The 24373-nt window shown below is 45.4% G+C and overlaps 1 protein-coding gene across 1 annotated transcript; it reads left to right on the top strand.

Moving 5' to 3' along the window:
- Positions 1-15484: 15484 nt before the first annotated feature.
- GPR50 (G protein-coupled receptor 50) lies at positions 15485-20217 on the top strand. The gene is made up of 2 exons (XM_026487526.2): positions 15485-15671; positions 18502-20217. Exons 1-2 carry the CDS (start codon positions 15485-15487, stop codon positions 20190-20192), a joined length of 1878 nt encoding a protein of 625 aa, XP_026343311.1. The 3' UTR covers positions 20193-20217.
- The last annotated feature ends 4156 nt before the right edge of the window (positions 20218-24373 follow it).

Below are 24373 nucleotides of genomic sequence, written 5' to 3'. Positions count from 1 at the left end.
ATCAAGGTGCCAGTTGGGTTGATTTCTGGTGAGGTATTTCTTCCCATTTTGTAGATGGCCCCTTCTCATTCTGTGCTCACATTGCCTTTCCTTTGTGTGTGTCTGTGTGTGTGTGTGTCACACACACACAGATCTGGTTTCTTCCTATTCTTATAGGGACATCTGTCCTGTCAGATCAAGGTACTGAACTAAGGACCTCATTTAACCTTAGTTACCTCCATAAGGTCCCTCTCTCCAAATGTAGTCAAATTACGGGTTAAGGCTTCAACGTATGAATTTGGGAGGGTGGGGACACAATTCAGTCCATAACACTATTCAACCCAGTAGTAGTTGCATGGTCCTGGGTAAATTACTCAACCTACCTACCTAGCTGGGGCTCAAACACAGACTTTTCAATTAGCAATCAGCATAGGGAGGCCATTTGCAAGACCTTGGCTCCTGCCCTTTACATGTTCTTGTTTTTAAATATCTGGTTCTGAGAAATCCCCCTCAGTGCTGCCCTCCAGCCCCCTCCTGGCAGCTTTCACCTCTCCCTCTGTTGCCTAGCACTGCCCAGACTGTACCCATTATAAATTCAGTTGGCAGAGCCTAGGCTGGGTCCTCACAGCTTCTCAATAATCCTTGTCTTCATTACCTGCATTCTGGTCTTGGAACCATCTTGCCCATAGCTGCCTTTCCACAACTTCTCCTCTTCTGACTACTGCCCTCTTTCTTCTTTATTCCATTGCATAAGTTCTCAACAGAGTGGTCTTCACACTCTCTTTCCACTTCCTCACTCTCTCCTTTATTCATAAATCCTGGAAATCTAGCTTCTGGCTTCCCCTCCTTTGTATTGTTATCTGTGACCCCTTAATTGTCAGATCCAGTGTCACTTCCTCAGTCCCCTCTACCCTCAGTATCTCAGCTTTATCTGACTCCACAGATTGCCTCTTCTCCCTGGATATTCTGTGCCCACCATGCTCAAATACACTGTAATATCTGGTTCTGCTCTGATCTCTCTGGGTGCACCTTTCTGTTTATGTAAGTGCTCTTTCCACTCCTCCTTTCCATGTCCAACTCAAACAGGACTCCAGAAGAGGATCCAGATAAATGGACAGGAGAATGAGGGGAATTACTTATCTCTTGGCCAAAAGAACCTACTAGCATCCAGATCCCACAGGTAGGGCAAGGTTATGACAGTGTACGTGCTAGTTGGAGATTCAGGAGCACCCAATGGTGGTTCTCCATTCCCTCTAAAGTCTGAACTTCTCAGTCCTCATTCATTAGAAAACTATTGCCTGGGCTCCTGAGTACAAGACTATAAAGAGTTATGACAAACCTCTCCATAAATCAGCCCCGAACTGCCTCCTTTTCTGTGACAGGCCTTGTACCAAGGCAGGAATGCCTATCTGAATGTGGTCCTTGTCACTATACTGAGCCAGGCACTATGCTAAAACTGTCGAGGGACATGGCAGTAGACAAGACATACATGGTCTCTGTCTTTTTGAGCTTATATTCCATTGGAATAAAATGACATTTATTAAGACCTTCTCCAACCTGGCCTCAATCTAATTCCCTGACTTCAACTTCTGCTCTTCCCTCTACTCTTGGCTTCACCCTCTGCCCATACGTCAATCTTCTGTAGTGATAAGGCACTATCTGCCTAGAATATCCTTCTTTCTTTCTCCCTTTTCCTACCAGGCAAGCTCCTCCATCTCTCCTTCTTCCCCTTTAAGGCCTGGGCTTTCTCAGAGTATGTCAATTACTCCACCTTGAAAGTATCTCAGGTGTACTGTCCACAAGTCTAGTTCTTCCACAGCACAGTAGCATGGCTGGAGGAGGGCCTGAAAAATATCTTCTAAAATGAATGGCCCATGGCCAGGGTAAGGAACCCAAAGGATCAAGAGATTGTGCTAGACCAGAGCTGATATTCCCTCTTTTAGACCATGTTCAAGTTACCCAGGACCACATTTCTTGCCTGAACTGTCCCTAGCTTGCTTCCAGGTATACCTTCCTTAGGGTGGACTGAACCAATAATATGCACAACCTTAGCACCAAAAGGAGGTCAAGAGGCAGCTGTTTGGGGGAATGCAGACAAAGTGTAGACATGCATGTTCAGGCACCCACAAGCATGTAAATGAAGCCCCTTGCAGTGCTGGATGCAGTGGGAGTATGAAGAGAAGGGGAACAATCTCAAACCAGGAGTTAGGGGGCTTCTTTTTGACACCGACTCCATCAGATGCCCCTTAGATCAGAGACTTGCAGGCCATGCAGAAGAGGGAACCCCAGAAAATGCCAGGAGTTGGGGTCTTACACTCCTGGCACCAAGTTCAAACATAGCATTCTGAGGAGTCTAAAAAGTTTAATTTGAAGCTACCTTCTGGTCATTTGAAAAGTCTAATTGTTAAGTCAGAAAGAGGGGTAAAGGGGGCACTTGGGTGTCTGACTTTGGCTCAGATCATGATCTCAGGGTCCTAGGACTAAGTCTCAAGTTGGGCTCCCTGCTCAGCAGGGAGTCTGCTTGTCTCTCTCCCTCTGACCCTCCCCTGTTCTCTCTCTCTCTAATATATAAATAAAATCTTTAAAAATAAATAAAAATAATAAAAGAAAGAGAGACAGAGTATTTAGAATCAAGAGGGCATCTGATTCACTCTCACATGCACCCTAACCCCAGGGTTGTACAGACAGAAAAACTAAAGTCTATTCTCTAGAACTGTGCAGTCCACTACTGTAGTCAGCAGCCACACATGGTGATTTAAATCTAAATCTAGGGGCACCTGGGTGGCTCAGTCATTAAGCGTCTGCCTTCGGCTCAGGGTGTGGTCCCAGTGTCCTGGGATCGAGCCCCACATCAGGCTCCTCCGCTCGGAGCCTGCTTCTTCCTCTCCCACTCCCCCTGCCTGTGTTCCCTCTCTTGCTGGCTGTCTCTCTCTCTGTCAAATAAATAAATAAAATCTTTTAAAAAAATAAATCTAAATCTAAATTAATTAAGAATCAAATATAATTAAATATCACTTCCTCAGTTGTGCTAGCCACATTTCAAGTGTTCAATAGTCATATGGAGCTGGTGGCTACCATATCACAGATGGAGAATGTTTCTATAATCACAGTAAATTCTAATGGGCAGTGCTGAGTTTAACCCATCTGAGGGTGCTACAGACATGTCATCTCTCAATTCTGAACAAGCATTACCAGGGATGAGTCCTTTTCTCCCATTTGAGCATAAACTTAATGTTTAGTTTTCCCAAATAATACCGTCATATAAGAAAATTCAGCTAGTGAAAAATGCCAACATATTTGGGAACTTCAGACACTACCCCAGAAATAAAAACTGGAAGAAAATCCTAATTTTTTCCTTACCATCAAAGTTTCATGGTGATTTGATTTGGGATCCCATGTAAGGGACTAAATTATAAAAAGAAAGATCCCATAATTCCTACAGAGTACTGAAGACATACCATTCATTTGCTGGGGATTGATTTTTCAAGATGGTCTTCTAATATAACTCTGTGTCAAGCAAGGTATCCCACTGTGATTCAAGAAGGGGAATGATGTTGTGATTCTTTTGCTAATCCTCTCCTTGACATAGCCCCAGGTAAGGTTACTAAATATCTCTGTCAAAACACATGGTCCCGCACAGAATGGAGTTCCAGGAAAAAACAGTTGGTCACACACCATACACAACTAAATGAAAGCTATTGAGCATCAAAGGGCATTTGTTTCTTTAAGTCAGTTTCCTTCTCCAGAATGTAGCAGTAAATATTGTTAGCTGGAACTGGTGTGGTCTTACTAAGCTTTCATAGAAATTATTATCATTTACATTACTGAAAAGATCTTAAAAAAATATGGAATTATAAAAACTTAGAACTATAAGTGTTTCTAGAAATCATTAATAAATTAAAGTTCAGAGAGTAGAAGTCATTTGTTCAAACTGAATAATAGAGTCAGAAATAGAAATCAGAAGTCAAAGACCAGGACTGGACCATGGTGAGAAGTCTAATAGGGAATGTTCTTCACAATAAACTGGAGGCCCAAAGGACTGTAACATCAAGGTAAGGATAAAATAGTAATCCTGCCCCTCTCCTAGGTGACTACAAAAAAGGAAAACACCAAACACCTGGTACAACTGGAATGTCCGAAACAATACAGCAGTTAATACCATTGATGTAAGTGAACTAAAATGCTTCCCTTGAAGGATGATGAATATCAGTCTGGACAAAAACAGTTCAACTACATGCTGTTTATTTTATTTTTAAAGGATTTTTTAAAAAAGATTTATTTATTTATTTATTTATTTATTTATTTATTTATTTATTTTAGAGAGAGCGCAGGGGGAGACAAAGAGAGAGAACCTCAAGCAGACTCCATGCTGAGCAAGGAGCCCAACGTGGGGCTTGATCCCACAACCCTGAGATCATGACCTGAGCTGAAACCAAGAATCGGATGTTTAACTTACTGAGCCACCCAGGCACCCCAACTAAATGCTATTTATAAGACAAAGATACAAAAAGGTTGAAATTTTCGAAAAATAGAAAAATAAATACCATGAAATTACTAACAAAAGAAAAGCTGGTATGGCTCTATTAATACCAGACAAAAAAGACTTAAAGGCAAAAACCATTATTAGGTATAGAGTGTTATTTCATACTAAAAGAAACTTCAATTGACCAAAAAGTTATAACAATTATGAATGTATATGGACTTAATAACATAGGGTCAAAAAAATAAAGCAATAATTTCTAGAAGTACAAATAGAAATAGATAAGTTCACAATCATGGCAAGAGATGTTAATATGTCTCTCAGAAATTGATGAAATAAAAAGACAAAAAGTTAGTAATGATACAGAAGATTAAAATAACATGGTTTAGCAACCTAATCTAAAAGGTATGTATAGAACACCACATTTAGAAGCTGCAGAATACAAACTATTTTAAAGCACAGAGTTACAAACATTGACCACGTTTAGGGCCATGAAGCAAGTCGCAACAAATTTAAAATATTGAAATCATATACAATACGTTTTTTTATCACAATGGAATTAAACTAGAAATCAGCAACAAAAGGATTTCTAGTATGTCTCAATATGTTTGGGAATTAAGAAACAATTTTTAAGTAACCATGAGTCACAAAAGATATTTTTGGGATAAAAGATACTGAGATTTTAATAATGAAAACGCTGCATATTAAAATAATGAAATGCAGGGCGCCTGGGTGGCTCAGTCGTTAAGCGTCTGCCTTCAGCTCAGGGATTCTGGGATCGAGTCCCACATTGGGGTCCTCTGCTGGGAGCCTGCTTCTTCCTCTCCCACTCCCCCTACTTGTGTTCCCTCTCTTGCTGGCTGTCTCTCTCTCTGTCAAACAAATAAATAAAATCTTTAAAAAGTAAAAAACAAAATAAAATAAAATAATGAAATGCAACTAAAGGACTGCTTAGAGTGAAATTTATAGTCTTAAATGGATATATTAGAGAAAGAAAAAGGACTAAAATGAACAATCTGTGCATCCATTTAAAAATTGGTGAAAAGAACAGTAAATTAATCCCAAAGAAAGTAGAAAGGAGGAAATAATGAAGATGTGAAGAGAAGTTAGTGAACTAGAAATCAAGCATGCAATGGAGAGGTCAAGCAAGCCAAAAGTTGGTTCTTTAAAAGGAACAAAAAAATCGAACTTTTGGTGGGTTTAATGACGAATAACAGAAAATGCATTGATAATCACTGAAAATGATTCATTAGGAATGAATAAAGCTATATTGCTACAGTTGTACAGAAATTAAAAAGATAGTAAGAGGTTATTATAAACAACTTTATGTCAATATGATTGAAAATGTAGATAAAATGGATAAATTCCTAGAAAATAATAACTATCGAAATTAAATCTAGGAATATGGCAGACTAGAAAGCTCCAGGTTCTCATAGCCCCATGGAATCACTAAATAAACAACTACAAACTGACTAAAATAACTTTATAGGAGCTCTGGAAATCATTTAAAGGTCTACATCAACCAAACAAATGCCAAACCAGGAAAAAAAAAACACATTTAAATGGTAGGAAATTTCATGGCACTTTTACTGGCCCTTTCCCTGCAGCTTAGGGGAGCTGCAGTTCAGTCCCAGTGCCCTTCCATGAAGTGGAGAGAGCAGAGTGACGAAATTTGCGACTTTCTAACCTACTGCAAGCTGTTTGAGGCATTGGTCTCTGTTTGCTGAACTTGGTGAATTCAACTAAACATTTAAAGAAGAATGAGCACCAATACTCTTCAAACTCTTCCAAAAGTTGAAGAGGATAGGACACTTAGAAACTCATTCTGTGAGGTCAACATTAACCTGATACCCAAACCAAAAACAACAGAAAAAAAAAAAAAACCCTACAAACCAATATCCTTTATGAACATTAATGTAAAAATGCTGAACAAAATACTAGCAAAACCAAATCCCACAGGACACTAAAATGATTTTACACCATGACCAAGAAGGACTTATTCTTGAGATGCGAGGATGGCTCAGCATACACGAATCAATCAATATGATACACCGCAGTAACAGGACGAAGGGAAAAAAAATGTTCTCTCAATAGATGCAGAAAAAACATTTGACAAAACCTCAAGACATTTTAATGATAAAAACACTCAATAAAGTAGGAACAGAAGGAAACTACTTCAACTTACAAAAGGCCATATGGGAAAGTCCACAACTAACATTAGTCCACTCGATGGTGAAAGACTGAGAACTTTTTCTCTAAGACCAAAAACAAGGCAAGAATGCTCACCTTCACCACTTCTTTCTTTTCTTTCTTTTTTTTTAAAGATTTTATTTATTTATTTATTTGACACAGATAGAGATAGCCAGTGAGAGAGGGAACACAAGCAGGGGGAGTGGGAGAGGAAGAAGCAGGCTCCCAGCAGAGGAGCCTGATGTGGGGCTCGATCCCAGAACGCCGGGATCACACCCTGAGCTGAAGACAGACGCTTAAGGACTGCGCCACCCAGGCGCCCCTTCACCACTTCTTCTTTTTTTTTTTTTTTTAATTTATTATTTTATTTATTTATTTATTTTTTTTAAATGATTTTTTATTATATTATGTTAGTCACCATACAGTACATCTCCGGTTTCCGATGCAAGGCTCGATGATTCATTAGTTGCGTATAACACCCAGTGCACCATGCAATACGTGCCCTCCTTACCACCCATCACCGGTCTATCCCATTCCCCCACCCCCCTCCCCTCTGAAGTCCTCAGTTTGTTTCTCAGAGTCCATAGTCTCTCATGTTTCATTCCCCCTTCTGATTACCCCCCCTTTCTTTATCCCTTCACCACTTCTTTCAACATAGTATTGGAAGTCCTAGCCAGAGCAATCAGACAAAAAAAGACACTCAAACTAGAAATGAAGCAGCAAAATTATCTTTGTTTGTAGATGATATGATCTTATAAGTAGAAACCCTCAAGATTCCACAACAAAACTATTAGAACTAAAAAGCAAATTCAGCAAAGTTGCAAGATACAAAATCAAATGTAATTCCTGTTTAGGAGAGAACAGAAGTGCCAGAACTTCTAGCTAATTGTCAGCAAGCATTCTGAAGATGCGGGGGTGGGGGTGGTGAGGGGGGCTTCTTTTTGATACCGACTCCATCAGGTGTCCTTTAGATCAGAGACTTGCAGGCCATGCAGAAGGGGGAACCCCAGAAAATGTGTATGGTTTCTGTTCCAAATGGGAGCTCAGTGGGGCCAAGTGTCTCTGGAATACAGTAATGTGTTCAATCTAATTTGCTGGGGCTTTAAGAAAAGCAAAGAAAAGCCAGAAGAGAGGCACCTGTGAGGTTCTGTAGTCTTTCTGACTTGGGCTAGCGTGGGGTTGTTTCCTCGTTTTCCTCCTTCTACAGAAAGTTCCAATGATTTCCTTTAGTGGCTCTATAGGCAAATGAACGGTTCTGTTAGGATGTTTCATTGCAGTTCATCCTTTTGCTTCCTTAATATTCCTGACAGCCACATCTCCTTCTCTGATCCTCCACACAGGTGCTGCCTGCACATAACTGACAATTCCCTGCCTTTCACTCATGGACCTCCGTCTGCTTGAGATGGATACAGAAGTAACATTAGACAGTCCTGACCCGACAGCCTGGTTAAGAGGACAACGCTATTTAAATAAAAGTAACATCTTTTCTGACTTCTTGCTGATTATATTATCAGGTAAATATAGCTAGATGCAGGTCCCTTTGAGATGATCTGACTTAGAATATGGGTTGCAGGGCACACAAAATTCCTTTGGGGGACTGCTGGAAAGGACTTCCAAAAGCTAAGTCTTGTGGGGCAGCTGAAACTGAGGTTCTCGAAGAGACTTGTCATAACCTTTAAGATGCTGTTGATAGAAAACACAATGGTTTCAAATAGGAGCCCAAGTCAAAACACAGAAGTGCAAATGTCTCAAATGACAGGGGCCGATTTCCTGTCAGATCGTTACTCACAGGGGCAACGCTCTAGTGCTGTGCTGTCTATCCCGGGCAAAGGGGAGGCAAGTATTTCTTTAAGGGTGGGTCATGAGCCTCTTGAGTAAATAGAGGGTGCTGGATAAAGCAAGTAGGAAATATGCACAGGCCAATATGTAGCAGGGGTGAGATGGCAGGGTGCCAGCCACAGGGCGACTGGGCTCCTCCAGTCTCGAATCAACAATCTCTGCTCTCTTGCTGGGGAAGGCAGACCCTCTACCAGCCAAGCCCTTATATTTGACTCATTTTAGGATCAGCCAGAGGCTGCAGTCTTCAGTCATAGGGTTGCCGGGTAAAATGCAAAGGAGCTGGTTAAATATACATTTCCAATGAACAGTGGAGAATTTGTAGTATAAGTATGTCCCAAATATTGTATGGAACATAGATTATATTCATATTTATTTGAAATTCAATTTTAACTGGGCATCCCGTATTTTCATTTGTTAAAGCAGGTAACCCTGCTCAGGTAGGCCATTGGGTCAGGAAGGGGGCATGGTCAGGCCTTTGGTCCATGGGAGAACAAAGCAGTGTAGTCCTGTTTTCAGGGAGCTGGGCAGGCTGCTATCAGGCATTGAGCCAAGAACCCCATCACTGCAACTGAAGTAGAGGGTGGGATTGAGTCTGAGGACTAAAACACGTTTTACAAACTAGAAGTGTATGAAGTCCCAGCAGGACCACACCCCCAGGAGCAGACTGGGCACTGAGTCATGGACTGCCACATTTAGAATTCTGTAAATTGCCAGCGACTAGTTGCAGGATCAGGTTAAGAGTAGGATTTCCCTAAGAGTGATCCCTGGGCAACTTGCATTAGAATCACCTGGGCATTTGGAAAACATGAAGATTCCAGAGCCGCACTCCAGATCTACTGAATCGGAATCTCTAGGGTCAGGCCTAGAAAACTGCATTTTCCCTAAGCAGTCCTGGTAACATGCTCTAACATGCACTAAAATTGAGAGCCAGTGCCCTTGAGCCAAGAATAATGTGTGCAAATAATCAGGCATGATGGTTAAGGCATAAACTCTGGAGCCAGATGGCTCAAGATAAACTTCTGGCTTTACCATTCATCTTCTGTGCAATCTGGGGCAAGTGACATAGCTCCTGGGCCTCAGTTTCTCCATTGGGGAAACGGGGATAGTAATTGTGCCTATGTCATAGGGCTATTGTCAGGATTAAATTAGAATATATGGACAAAACCTCGAGAGCAATGTCTGGCATCTAGGAAGCACACATACATGTTAGCCATTGTTAGGGGTTGAGTTCACCCACTGCAGACAAAGAGGGCCTATTTGGGTCCTCATGTCCTATGTCTTGCAATAGAGTGGGCTGAAGCAGAGCACCCAGGGCAAGGGGTTTGTGGCACCAGAAGTCATGACGATGATTAATAAGAGGGACGGTTTTTAAATGTGTGGGTGATCATGCTTGGCTAGAACAAGAAGCTAGGAAAATGGATATTGTTCATTAAGCTGTAATTAGCAGGTAAATTGTACAAGGGGAAGGGAGTCCAAGTGTTACTACAAGTAATTAATGTGCTTCTTCTCTCCCTGGTAACCCTTTGATTTGGACCGTCTAACCTGTAGTCTTTATCAGGCACTAAGATCCTGGAAATACTGGCTGCTAATTATTTTGGTGAGCCCCTGATTGCACTAACGGAAATGGATGTGTCCTATTCTCCCTAATGACTCAAGCACTAGGAGAAGATAAAGTGGTTCTAGCCATGATGAATTACGCCCAGGAGATTTGGAGGGGACAATCATTCTCTTTGTTCATTTAACAAATGTGAACATTGTCTCCACATCGGGAAAGCAAATGTGACCAGACATAGTCTGTTTAGGAAAACAACCCCCTTGGTTGATGCTCCCAGTCTCAGTGACTTGATTGCTGCCTAAACCCTTGTTCAGTTCTTCTGAGGCTACAGCTTTGCCCCTGGAGTCCTGGCTCCCCACCTTCGACCTGGAACTAGACCCTCCTCAGCCTGAGCTAGCACCACGCTGTGCTGAGAAAGCCAGCTTTCCCAGCCACCTGCGGCCTTCGAGTCCGAGCTGTCTCTAGACGAGCCATCCTCCATACTTCCATTCTGACAGATGTGAAGAAATCTGTCAAGTTCCTTCTTGTGGGAACTATACAGACTGTGTCGGGGAAGCATGTTGGGGGCCAGTGAAAAGGCAAGTCACTATGTTCCTTTCCATCTGACACACTGTCACATGACGTGGTGGCCTGGGATGCTGAGGGGTGCCCCTTGGGTGGCTTCCTCTTTTTTTTTTTTAAGATTTTATTTATTTATTCGACAGAGATAGAGACAGCCAGCGAGAGAGGGAACACAAGCAGGGGGAGTGGGAGAGGAAGAAGCAGGCTCATAGCGGAGGAGCCTGATGTGGGGCTCGATCCCATAACGCCGGGATCACGCCCTGAGCCGAAGGCAGACGCCTAACCACTGTGCCACCCAGGCATCCCCCTTGGGTGGCTTCTGACAGGAATTACAGCTTAGAGGCAAGAGGTCTTGGAGCATGAGACAGCTGGGGGCAGAGTCTCTGACGTCTCAGAGAGCCTCTGTCCTCTGTGGAAGTGTAACACAAGAGAGTTTAGACAGAGTATTAGACACTTCCAGAATAAGAATAAGAATCATAGGGAGTGGTTGAGTGTTTACTCTGTTCTGAATAGTGTTCTAAGTGTTGGCATGTATCATCACATTCAACTCTCCCATCAACCCTCTGACGAGGCACTATGAGTATCTGGGTTCAAGCTTGTTTTTTTAATTTAATTTAAATTCAATTAATTAACATATAGTGTATTATTAGTTTCAGAGGTAGAGTTCAGTGGTTCATTGGTTGTGGGTTCAAGCTTGTTTTTATTTTCAAGAACTGAGCCAAATGCAGTCTCCATCCAGAGGAGCATTGGCCAAAGAAGTCTGGAGTGCTTAAGAAATTCCTTGGCCATACAGCCCTCCCTGGAGGTGGAGGAGATGTGAGCTGGCACTAAGAGGCCCTCTGCTTGGCTCCCTTGGGCCAGGGGCTGCTTGGGACTAAATGAGAACCCAAAATGTTCACCGTTTATCCTTACGATGGAATACTTACTGTATGGCCATAAAAGTAAACCAAGCACTAATACACACTAGAACATGGGTTAACACTGAAGACATGCTAAGGAAAGAAGCCAGACACAAAAGGCCACATATTGTATGAGTCCGTTTATGTGGAATGTCCAGAATCGACAAATCCATAGAGACACAAATCAGATTTGTGGTTTCCAGAAGTTGGGGGGTTGAACGGAATGGGGAGTAGCTGCTAATGGGTACAGGGTTTCTTTTGGGTTGATGGAAATGTTCTGAAATTAGATAGTGGTGACAGTTGCAGGACTTTGTGAATGTACAGAAAACCACTGAATTGTGCACTTACAAGAAGGGAACTATGGTAGGTGACTATATCTCAATAAAAACAATCAAATGAAAAAACAGAACAACAATAACAACAAAAGAGAACACAGAATCCACCCTATCAAGTGTCAGAGCAAAACACTATCTTATGAAGCTGGGCTGTGGGAGAAAGACCCAGGGCTGAGAGGATATTGGTCTCCTCCACCAGCCTTGGAATGACCTTGGGCAAGTCCTTTCACCTCTCTGACCCTGTTTTCTGATCTCTTAAGTGACATTGTTGTATTGTTGTGAGAAAATATATTCCTGATGGGATTTTGAAAAACATAAAATGCTTATTTAAAATGACAGTGCATTAATTACAGGCAAGGTATTAGTGTCCTTGCATGTGCAGAAAATTTGCCCATTTCTGAGCAGAAACTGCTTACTTGCTCTCTCTCACCTTTGAAAAAGAAAGCCAAGTTGCCAGCTGCTGCCCTGATTGCCAGGCCTGCCCCAATCTTCAAAACATGAGAAATGTGGAGGCTGAGATGGAAGAAATTTTTGTGTATCAGCGGGAAGAGTGGAAAAAGCTTTTACTATTTACCTTCTACACAGAATGCCCCTTGGCATCACTTCTGCCTGGGATGTGGCAAGCTTTCAGTGCTGGGGGAGGGGGTCCTCTGGGAGGCCAGGTAGTCTTCCTCATCTCATAATAAATGGCCTGGAGGAAGGGACCATGATGGGACCTGGCTGAGCTCCAAGAGTGCAAGCCCTCTACACAATTCCCTGTCCACTATTCATTGCTTTATTCTCCTTCCCAATCTCTGTATGGGTTTCCAAGGTTTTCCTGGGACCACAAGACAATGTCCTAGGTATCCTCTGTTTTGATTCTCTATCTTATAGCTTTCAAATCCCAAATAAAGTGTTTTTCTCCACCCCCAGTTATTAGGGCTTCCTAGCAGGCCTTTTAGAAAAACACTTACAAATCCTTTGGAAGCTTAAATAAATCATACACACTGCAACTCTACCTAATAGAGACCTTTCCCCTTAACTACTTATTGTGCATGGGTCTTTGTCCTACCCTTGCAAACTCTGACTGGTTTTCTTCCTCATATGTATCCACATGACAGATTCAATATCCATCTGTTTTTCTTAGAACTGGGAAATATTCAGAATCTTTATTAAGATAGCTCATAAAAATAACAAGATTAATTTAACCAGATGCAGAACGCCTCCCATTATTAAAATAGATGCCTCTCCCACTTGCCCAATACTGAAAAATCCAAGTCCTAGGAGGTCATGGTCAAGCAGTGTCCAAACAGGGCCAGGGGCCAGGGGCCAGGGACCAGGGATCAGCTCACTCTCTCCTTCTTACTCCTCAGTCTCAGGCAAGCCCAGGCCACAGCCGCTGAGACTTCTCACTACCCCGGGCCTCCACCAGCTCTGGGGACACTTCATCTCAGAAGTACAGTGCACTAGAATACAATGGTGCCTGAAAACCGTTTGCAGACTCTCTTTACAGGATTTTGTTGCGGGGGTCTAGGGTGCAGGAGACACGCCAGTGTCTTCAGTCGCTAAATGCATGTTTCCTTTTTCATTCAAATTTTCGTTTACTGGAATTAAAAACGGCTCCCTGCCATAAGTAAAAGGATCCAAACCCTCAGGGAATCAGCATGAGCAGCCTGATGTGGACGAACTATTCCACGATGTGGATGGGCTTTCGGTCGCTAGCCTCTTTCCAGGGCTCACCTTCGTCTAGGGAGGAGAGCAGAGCCGGCTCTCAGGCTGCGTTTACGGAGAAATCCTGGCTACGTCCAGCCGGGAGAGCGCGCGGCCCGGGTTCCAGCCAGTGAGGAGCAGTGAGATAATGAATGTGAAAAGGCTCCAGGCGGGAGATTGCTATTCGTGCGGGTTGCCTTCTCAGTAGCGAGCACGGGGAGGGGGCTGGGATTCATCTTCAAACAAGGGGACACATTCCTACTTTGGGCTTTCCAGCTAGAGAAAGTGAGTGCAATCTTGTTTTCAGCCATGTCTGTCTTTCCGTTAAAGGTCTTTAAATGTTGAGGTCCCTCGCGGAATCCACCCCCGGCTCCCACCCCCTGTGTCCGACCCTCCCCCGCGGGGCAGGAGGGTTGCTGTGTCCAGACGGTGGCGCTCCCAGACAGTGCAACCCCCTCTCCCCCACCGCAACAAGAAGGCCAGTCTGTGACAAGTTTCAAAGTGTCTGCTGATATTTTCTGGGAGGCTTCTCAATAAGCGCCATAACTTTGCGTAGCGGGCAGAATCCATTCCCATGACCAAGGCTGTGGAAGAAGAGAGTACAGAATCTCGCCCCTTTAGTTTAGCCCCAGTCATTCGGTTTTTCCGTGGTCCCCGCGCGTCAGGAGCTTGGGTGCACCACAGGGAACCGTGACGCCTCGGGAGGGAGATTTACGGGGCTAGGGGAGGCCCTACCGAATGAGGCGGAAAAGAGACCCCTGACAGGGGATGGACAGAGATGAGTTGTATGCCTGGGGCGGAGGCGCTCGCTGGTCTGCCGCTGTCTTCGTGGCTGCACTGCCCGGCACCTCCGCGCCCGTCCCGCTGCTGCAGCACAGCTCCCCGAGGCTGCTCCAGAACTCCGTTCTACCCTGTAGAGCGTGCGGAGCACCTCCAGAGGGGACAAGAGCCGAAACCGTTGCCCAGGGTTTCTTAGAGGAGCGGCGGCCCAGGAGAAAGGCTTTCTTGCCCCCTTTACTTTTTCCCAAAGTAACCTCTGACCTCCCGCAGCTAGGGTGCTCAGCAACGGGGAAGGGGATCAGCTCCTGCTCTTGCTTGCCCCAAAGTTTGGGACAAATAGCCACCAGCTACCTCCCCTCTCACCCAGAGTACAGACTCACTCCCAGATCCCGGAGCCAGGTTCAGGGGACATCTCCCTCGGTAGAGCATTAAGTCCCAGATCGACTGAGTGGTCACTCACTGCAACCGCTAAGGGAGCCAACCAGCTCCTGGCAAGCAGTGGAGGAGAGATAGGTTCCCTAGAGACTGGTCACCCAGACTGAGGATGGAAGCTCTGGGCAGCTGTCCCTTGTTCCCCCACCAGGTGCAGAAGGCTCTGAACGGGCAAGAGCTCCTGGAGTGGAATGAACGTTTCAAGGAGAACATAGGGGCACATACCTAAGGTTCAAGGAGTGGCTGGGGACTACAGACTGGCGTGGGTTCGATCTGGACTCCAAGCCCCTGCCCTGCATTTTACATCGCTTTCCTAGGTGTTTGCATTGGAAGGGGAGGGAGAAGAACTTGCTAGAAACAGATGCGCAGTGGCCAGGGGCGGGGAGGTGGACTCCGAGCTTGTCACGACGCAAGGTACCTAGGGGATGGGGAGGGGCGGCTAGAGGGGAAGCACAAACAAGGCAGTCGGAAGCAAGACGACACCTCGATGTGGATTTGTCCAAAAAGAGTTGGAGACCAAAGCGGGGGTGTTCAGGGAGCTCTGATTGGTCGGGGGGAGGGACTTGGGGTGGGGCTAGCCACCTCTTGAGGCTTTAAAAGCTCATCGGAGAGGGGCGGGATGCTGTCATTTGCTCTCTGATTCTCGGAGGGGAAGCAGCTTTCCTGAAGCTCCAGGCTCCTGGTGACAGAGCAGGTGTTCGCTGTCCTGACTGAGTTGGAGATCCTAACGGTCTCCAGCAGCAACATGGGGCCTACCCTGGCAGTTCCCACCCCATATGGCTGCATTGGCTGTAAGCTGCCACAGCCAGACTACCCACCAGCTCTAATCATCTTTATGTTCTGCGCAATGGTTATCACCATCGTTGTAGATCTGATCGGCAATTCCATGGTCATCTTAGCTGTGACAAAGAACAAGAAGCTTCGAAATTCTGGTAAGCCATCCCTCCTTCTTCCTACCCAGCATTCAGCCACTTGCCACTCCTAGGGGATTAGTTCGGGCGCCAGAAACAGGGAACCCTTGGACAGTGCCCTCACATTGAACGTCTCTACCCCCCAATTCCTTGCGAACCTGGGCGGTGGTGTTATGCGGGGGGCCCCATTAATGTAGAGCTTCTCAAGGCTGAGGGAGCTCAGGAAATTAGCTTTTGGCGTCTAAGTGCAAAGCCCGAATTCCCGCGAAGCGCGGCAGAGAGAGGCGGCACCCGAGCAGAGAGTGCGGCCACCGTCTGGGGACAGCACGCCGAGACAGACGCGGCAGAGGTGACCACGCCGAGGCAATGTGGGTCGAACTGGTGCGGAGGAAGCCGCGGGGTTGCCACCCGCTCCGGGAAAGTTAAGTTCGCGGCGGCTGCTGCGGCGCTTACAGGAGCGCAACGCAGCGGCAGCGCCCAGAGCCAGCTAAGCCCCAGCTGCCGCCGCCCTGGGGCTGCGGGGCGGCTCCGGGGCGGCTGCCGGGCAGCGGAGCACAGACCCTAGCTCCTGAGTGTGGAGTAGGGTGGTCTGAGTCCTCCGGAGCCGAGCTCTGTCCGCCCGTCCCACGGCGCACTGCGGAGAGAGCGGAGCCGCGGTCTGGGCGCAGCAGGCGGTGGTAGAGACGGCAGCGGCGGCGGAGATCGCGAAGTCCGTAAGCAGGGTGTTGGGGGTCTCAGGGCGGGGCGGAGGAGAGGCCCCGGAGCTTGGCCTCTGCCTGGCGTGGGGGTAGAAGACGGCAGAACCGCGCGAGGATGGCGGGAGGGTCGCAGGAGAGCTCAGAGGGGGCGGCAGGAGATGCAGAGAAACTGCAAAGCGCGGGGAGCTGGGATGGTGTGGTGAGGTGAGCGAGAATCCCGCGGCTACCAGCCAGTGCCGAGGGGAGGGGACAGCTGCGATCCAGGCTGGGGGAGGCGCGGGAGGCGTCTGCACGCAGGAACCTGTGCCGGGGGTGGGGGCTGCGGACGCTGCAAAGCTGTAAGCCCCTTTTGCAGGTTGGGCGGGAGAGGGCCAAGAAGGGGAAGGGAGGGACGTAAGGGCCCGAATTCCGCGCTCAGGTCCCAGGAGGGAGGGGGCGGTGCTTGGGATCTCCGAGGCTGGGGTCTCGGCCGGCTGGGGCGAGGGGGCGGGGTGAAAGGGTCGGGTACTGGCAGGACCCAGCGGGCGGGGCTCGGGGGAGAGGAGGCAGCCAGTCTCTGGGGGATTACTTTTCGGGCATGAAGAATCACAACCACCATACAAGTTTCAAAATGCACCGACGGGCACACAGTCATTAAAAGTTTTCTTTTAAACTCTGGTGGGCGTGTCTGTTTCTTTTTGGTCCCCTGGAGACGTGGGGCCGCACGCTTGGACCTCACCTTCGCTCCAGCAGTGCTGTCCCAAGGAACCACGGAGCCGCACGGACCACCTGCGAAGCCCATTTTCTTTCTTTACTTTTCTTCTTCCCTTTCCTTTTTTCCTTCTCCTTTCTTTCCTTCTATAATTCAAGTAAAGGTTTTTATAGTTGTTGTGGTTTTGTTTTTAAGGCTTCTCCCTCTGTCTTTTCCTTTTTTCTTCTCCCAATTCATTTCTTTGAGAGAAAACCCTAGAAAGAACCTCTCGGTAGAAAGCGCTGAAGCCGCGCCTTGGCAGCGCTGGCAGGAGGGCAGAGGGAACCATTCGTTTGCCCTTTTAAAAGTGCTCATTTTCACCTAGTCCAAGATGAAGTGCAATATTTTGCCAAACCGGTGCTAATTAGCAACGAGTTGCTTTAAAAAAAAAAAACAGGGCTCTGCGCCTGCATTTGGCCTCTTCCTCCTTTTTTTGGAAATGTTTTGCAAGAAACGTTCCTACCTCTGCCCTACAAAACGCGAGTGGGGGCCGACCCCCCCCCCCCCACTTCGCTTTCCTGTTTAGCCACAGCCTCCAGTAAAGTTCAACGCCGGGCCGGGAGCTCTTACACAGGGAGCTGAACGTGCCGGTGCGCGACTCTGTGCTGGACCCGCAGGAAGCAGGCAAATTCTGCTAATCCTTGCAGGGATTTTCCTGATTGTTTTTCTCCTTACGCACTGTGTTTGGTCTCAGACTAAATTTTAGAAGGTCTCCCCTCTTCCCCTCAGTTTTCACTCCTAGCCTACCTCGGAGATGGTAAATACTTACTGGGCTTGGTCCTAGATTATTGTCTGATTCCGTTTTCTTAAAACGACGACGGCCTCTAGTGTCCTTCCTCAGACTGTTCTCTTAGACGTATTTGCGTTGTAAAAACAACGCTGGCCTAGAGAAGGCAGAAGGCTCATTCATTTTTTCGGTGGGGCGGTGGTGGCTGAGGCTTCCTTACATTCCTTCGATCTCCTCCCTTCCCCCACACCTCCAGCCTACTTCCTACCCTCGGCTTTATCAAGCTCATCTCTACGCCCCTCCCCCTTCTCTCCCTATCCCCCTGTAGGGAAAAAAGTTTGCGTTTTGTTTTTCTAAAATGGTGGCGGCATGTCGGTGCGTGAGTATGAAGGGCTCCGCAAAGGGCTTATGTGCTTACTGCTTTCTGACGGAAGATGGCTTTTTTCTCAAAGCAGACATGACACTGAAAAGAAAAATTTGCACAAAGGACAGGTCCCCCAAACCTGGTTGTGCATCAGAATAATGCTTGTATATGAAAATAAAAACACAAGAATATTTCTTTAAAAGAATTCTAGAATTCTAAATTGTCACCACTTCAGATGGTCTTTTCCTCCAGTTTAAATTTATATATTTCCATACTTAACCATTTATTTTTCTTTGTTTTTCCCCCTCTCCCTTCCCCGATATGTTTTTCAGGCAACATCTTCGTCGTTAGCCTCTCTGTGGCCGATATGTTGGTGGCCATCTACCCCTACCCTCTGATGCTGCATGCCATGGCCATTGGGGGCTGGGATCTGAGCCAGTTGCAGTGCCAGATGGTTGGATTCATCACAGGGCTGAGTGTGGTCGGGTCTATCTTCAACATTGTGGCAATTGCCATCAACCGTTACTGCTACATCTGTCACAGCCTCCAGTACGAGCGGATCTTCAGTGTGCGCAATACCTGCATTTATCTGGTCATCACGTGGGTCATGACCGTCCTGGCTGTCCTGCCCAACATGTACATCGGCACCATTGAGTACGATCCTCGCACCTATACCTGCATCTTCAACTATCTGAACAACCCTGTCTTTGCTGTGACCATCGTCTGCATCCACTTCGTCCTCCCTCTGCTCATCGTGGGTTTCTGCTACGTGAGGATCTGGACCAAAGTGCTGGCAGCCCGTGACCCGGCTGGGCAGAATCCTGACAACCAGCTTGCTGAGGTTCGCAATTTTCTAACCATGTTTGTGATCTTCCTCCTCTTTGCAGTGTGCTGGTGCCCTATCAACGTGCTCACTGTCTTGGTGGCTGTTAGTCCGAAGGAGATGGCAGGCAAGATCCCCAACTGGCTTTATCTTGCAGCCTACTTCATAGCCTACTTCAACAGCTGCCTCAACGCTGTGATCTACGGGCTCCTCAATGAGAATTTCCGAAGAGAATACTGGACCATCTTCCATGCTATGCGACACCCTATCCTGTTCCTCTCTGGTCTCATCACTGATGTTCGTGAGACTCGGGAGGCCCGTGCCCTGGCCCGTGCTCGCGCCCGTGCCCGCGACCAAGCCCGTGAACAAGCCCATGAACAAGATCGTGCCCGTGCCAGTCCTGTTGTGGAGGAAATACCGATGAATACCCGGAATGTTCCACTACCTGGTGATGCTGCAGCTGGCCAACATGAGCGTGCCTCTGGCCATCCCAAACCAGCCGCTGGCCACTCCAGGTCTGCCTCTGCCTACCGCAAGTCTGCCTCTGGCCACCATAAGTCTGTCTTTAGCCACTCCAAGCCTGCTTCTGGACACTCCAAATCTGCCTCTGGTCACCCCAAGTCTGCCACTGTCTATCCTAAGCCTGCCTCTGTCCATTTCAAGGCTGACTCTGTCCATTTCAAGCCTGCCTCTGTCCATTTCAAGGCTGACTCTGTCCATTTCAAGTCTGCCTCCAGCCACCCTAAACCTGTCATTGGCCACCATGTTCCTGCTGGCAGCCACTCCAAGGCTGCCTTCAGCCCTGCCACCAGCCACCCTAAACCCACAACTGGCTACACCAAGCCTGTTACCACCCACCCTGAGCCCATCACTGCTGATAATCCTGAGCCTGCTGCCACTAGCCAACCCCAGCCAGTGATCGCCAGCCACCCTGAGCCTGCCGCTGCTGGCCACCCTGAGCTCACTGCCTCCTGTCACCCTGAGACCACCGCTACTAGCCACTTTGAGTGTGATGTCACTGATCTCCCTGAGCCTGTCTGCAGCCCTGCCAGTGGGTCTCCCGAGTCTGCTGCCAGCCTACTGGAGCTTGCCGCTGCTGCCAACCTTCCTGACCCCACTGTGACCACTACTACCAACAATGATTACCATAAGATAATGGTTATTGATGTTGAAACTGATTCTGATGAAATGGCTGTGTGAAAAATGCTCTTAGGGGATGCCAAGTAGTGGTCCACTTTCAAGTTTGTCTAGCATATGTAACTTAAGGTGAGATAACTTACTGCACCTACACACAGACACACAGACACAGACTCACAGACATGGTGTAAGCTACATCTACCTTGTAGGCATACTCCTTCTTTACGTAACATACTCTGAAAAAGTGTGTGTGTTTGTGCACACGCGCGTGCACGCGAGTGTGTGCATTTGCTATTTTGGAGACCAAATTTCCCCCAAGTTTGACATCTGTTGTTCTGAGCCTCCCTTTCTTCCTATAGTGGACTTGAGCCAACAGTGATCCTTGAAATTTTAGACTTTGATTTTTCCTCACTTCCGTGTCCCCCTTTCTCGAGAACCCTCTCCTCATTTCCTTCTCTCTTTCCTGCTTTCTTCTCTCATCCCCCCAGGGCGGGGGGAAGAGTGTTTCTGTAAGTAAATGTGACCGCAAAGCTTTATGTGTTTAAGTGTGTAACTCTATGTTGTACTTTTAATGGCAGTTTTGATAAAGTACAGGTACTTGAAACGGTTTCTTTTCTAAATTTCAGCAACAAGATATGACCCATATCTGAACACAATTTGATAAGCTCTTATTAAAGTAAATTTTTATGCCTGTGAGTTCAAATGGCAAAAGGGAAGATATGGCTAAACCGAATTATTTCTAATTTATGAAAATTCAAACGTTGGTGTTGATTTTTATAGTCAAACATGAATGCAGATGATGAGGTGTTTTTACCTTGTTTGTAGTCACTTATCTTTTTAAGCATTTGCCAGAATTTTCTTTCATTTAGTTCCAGGGAAACAAATCCACTCATAAACTAGTTTCTTCTAAAATCCAAATTTGTGGTCACTAGGATCAATTATAGTCATGTATTTAATATTATAATTCATAACTACTCTTTATCTCAGAGATTTTTTTAGATAGTCTGATGTTTCTACATAATCAATTTTTACATTTTCCTTTTTCGTTCAGAAGGGAATTCAAGGTAATAGCTGAAGCCTTTCTCTCCTACCTTGTCCCTCAGCCTCCCAGCTGGGGAGGGAGGCAGGAGGAAAAGATACCACACCAGCCCATCCCACTACCTTTGGCTGAGGTTCTGTGATCCACAACGTTAAGTTGGACATGTCTTGTATCAGCACACCTGACAGCCCAGGAAATGACTTTTGTTAGAGTTCAAGAAAAAATTGTTTAATAAAAATGTCAACTATTGATTCAAACCAACACATAAAGCAAAGTTTACTGTATAAAAGCTTGTAAGGATAAGTGAAGATGTATTACACTGCTTTAATTTGATTCTGTATTTGTGGTAGCAATTAAATAAAAGTGTTTTTGTGGCTTTGGTGTGGTGATTTGTTGATAAATTCACTTCCTCCACCAGATTCCTTGTGGGGAGGGTTAGGAGGTGGGTGGTAAAGCATTGACCTTGGGGGATCAGAAGACTTGGGTTCAAGTTCTATCCTTCCTACGAGCTCGCTATACTCCACAGCAAGTCAAATGATCACTCTTTCCCCACTTTCCAAGTGCTTGAAGAAACACTGCTTAAGCCCAGAGTCTCACAGTCTCATGAAGAGGCCGCTGTGGACTCTGCTCACCTGCCCGCCTACCTCCACCCCTAAACCCCCTCCATCAGGAGAACAAGCTGTAGTTCAAGCACAGAACCAAGAGATATTTCTTTCTGCCCCTCCCTCCCTCATCCTGTCCGTCTCCAGTCCCATAAGTTAAGAAGCCTCATAAACACATCTCTGATTTACCACAGCCACTGCGAGCAACCAAGACAGGACTCTGAATCTCTGTGGTCAGGTTTAAGGTGTTTTACCAGGCTTCTAGTTTCACACCAGTGAGAACACAAGGGCCGGTTTTGCTGACTTCCCCAAAGAGAGAGAGAATCTGTCTCCAGGTGAGCATAAGTTTCCATAGCGAAGGGACTTTAAAAAAGGCAAGCGCTTTTAAATAGCAGTTTTCCTCAGTTTCTATTTTTTATTCTTTTTAAATGGAAAATACAGTATATACTGTAAAGTGACAGCTTGGCAAATTTTTATGTACGTATACATCTGTGTAACTACCACTCTGAGGAAGATATAGATAGTCTTCTAGAAGACTCCCTTTTTCCTTCTTCTAGTCAATACTTCATCCAAAAGCAGACATTATCCTGACCTCTATCTCCATACATTAATTCTGTCTGTTCTAGAACTTCACATAAAAAGAAGTATACAGCATGTATTCTATTGTATACAGTTTCTCGTTTTTTCAAATTGTGATAAAATGTACATAACATAAAATTTACCATTTAACCATTTTTAAGTGTACAATTCAGGGGTATTAAGTACATTCGCAGCATTGTGTAACCATCACCTCAAACACAAACCATTATATAATAACTCCCTATTCCCCCCTCTGGAGCTCCTGGTGACCTCTATTCTACTTTCTGTCTCTATGAATTTGCCTATTCTAGGAACCTCATGTAAGTGAAATCACAAAATATTTTTTTTTTGGTCTGGCTTCTTTTTTTTTTTTAAAGATTTTATTTATTCGACAGAGATAGAGACAGCCAGCGAGAGAGGGAACACAAGCAGGGGGAGTGGGAGAGGAAGAAGCAGGCTCATAGTGGAGGAGCCTGATGTGGGGCTGGATCCCAGAACGCCGGGATCACGCCCTGAGCCGAAGGCAGACGCTTAAACGCTGTGCCACCCAGGCGCCCCTGTCTGGCTTCTTTCACTGAGTATAACATCTTCAAGGTTCATCCATGTTGTAGCAGGTATCAGTAGTTCATTTTTTATGGCTGAATAATATTCCATTGTGTGGATACATCACATTTTGTTAGTTCATTCATCCATTGGTGGGCTGTTTCCACTTTTTGGCTATTGTGAATAGTGCTAATGAGCATTGATTTTCAAGTATTTGTTTGATTTCCTGCTTTCAATTCTTTGAGGCATGTATCTAGGAATAGAATTGACAAATCATATATCGGTCTGGCTTCTTTTGCTCAATATTATGTCTTCGAGATTCATTCATGTTTTTGTACGTATCGGTAGTTTGGGTTTTTTGTTTCATTTTTATGTAGTACTCCACAGGATGAATATACTACAATTTATTCAGTGATTTTGTAGATGGACTGTTGATGGACATTTGGGTTGTTTCCAATTTTGGGGCTATTATAAAAAATGTTTCTATCAACATTTTTGTACATTTCAATTTTATTTTATATTGAGATATAATTTTACATACAGTGAACACAACAAATCTTCAGTTAGAGCTCAATGAATTTTTAAGTATGTTTACATCTGTGTAACCACCACAGAAATCAAGATATAAAACATTTGTAGCACTTAGAAGGTGCCATTATGCTAAATTAATTTTGCTGGTTCTTCAACTCCATTTAAATGGAAGTATTAGAATGCACTCTTTGTGGGGCGCCTGGGTGGCACAGTCCTTAAGCGGCTGCCTTTGGCTCAGGGTGTGATCCCAGCGTTCTGGGATCGAGCCCTGTATCAGGCTCTGCTGCTGGGAGCCTGCTTCTTTGTCTCCTGCTCCCCCTGCTTGTGTTCCCTCTCTCGCTGGCTGGCTCTCTCTCTCAAATGAATAAATAAAATCTTTAAAAAAGAAAAAAAAAAGAATGCACTCTTTATATCTGGCTTTTTTGCTTATAATTTTGTCCATGATACTTATGCATTGCTTTGGGTAGAAGTAGTACATTCTTTTTTATTGCTGTGTGTAATTCCATCATATTGAATATAACAATTTTTTATCCATTCTACTACAGATGGATATTTGGGCTATTTTTTGGTTTGCAGCTGTTATGAAGAAAGCCTTTATGAACACTCTTGTACATGCCTTTTGGTACACATATGGATTCATTGCTCTTGGAAATACACCTAGGTTCGGAATTGCTGAGTCATGAGTATATGAGTATTTAGTTTTAGTAGGCAGTGCCAAATATTTTTCCAAAGTGGTTGACCCAATTTATATTGGCACCAGCCATGTGTATGTTTGAGGTGCTATGCATTCTTGCCAATATTCAATAGTTCCAGCCTTTTAATTTTAGCTCTTCTAGTGTCTAGTGCTATTTCATTGCATTTTCAATTAGCATTTCTTTAATGATTAATAATGCTGACAGTCTTTCATATGATCATTGATCATTTGAGTATCTTCTTTAGTGAAGGGTCTG

This window comes from Ursus arctos, chromosome X (genome assembly GCF_023065955.2).
Source record: "Ursus arctos isolate Adak ecotype North America chromosome X, UrsArc2.0, whole genome shotgun sequence".
In the NCBI taxonomy this organism is placed as follows: domain Eukaryota; kingdom Metazoa; phylum Chordata; class Mammalia; order Carnivora; family Ursidae; genus Ursus; species Ursus arctos.
This window is presented reverse-complemented; position numbering and strand designations above follow the sequence as displayed.

What these genes read in the sequence shown, in the direction of transcription:
- GPR50 (XM_026487526.2), top strand. Translation starts at nt 15,485, where the DNA reads ATGGGGCCTACCCTGGCAGTTCCCACCCCATATGGCTGCATTGGCTGT. An exon ending in CAAGAAGCTTCGAAATTCTG is followed by an intron (nt 15,672 to 18,501) that starts GTAAGCCATCCC and finishes TATGTTTTTCAG; the next exon opens with GCAACATCTTCGTCGTTAGC.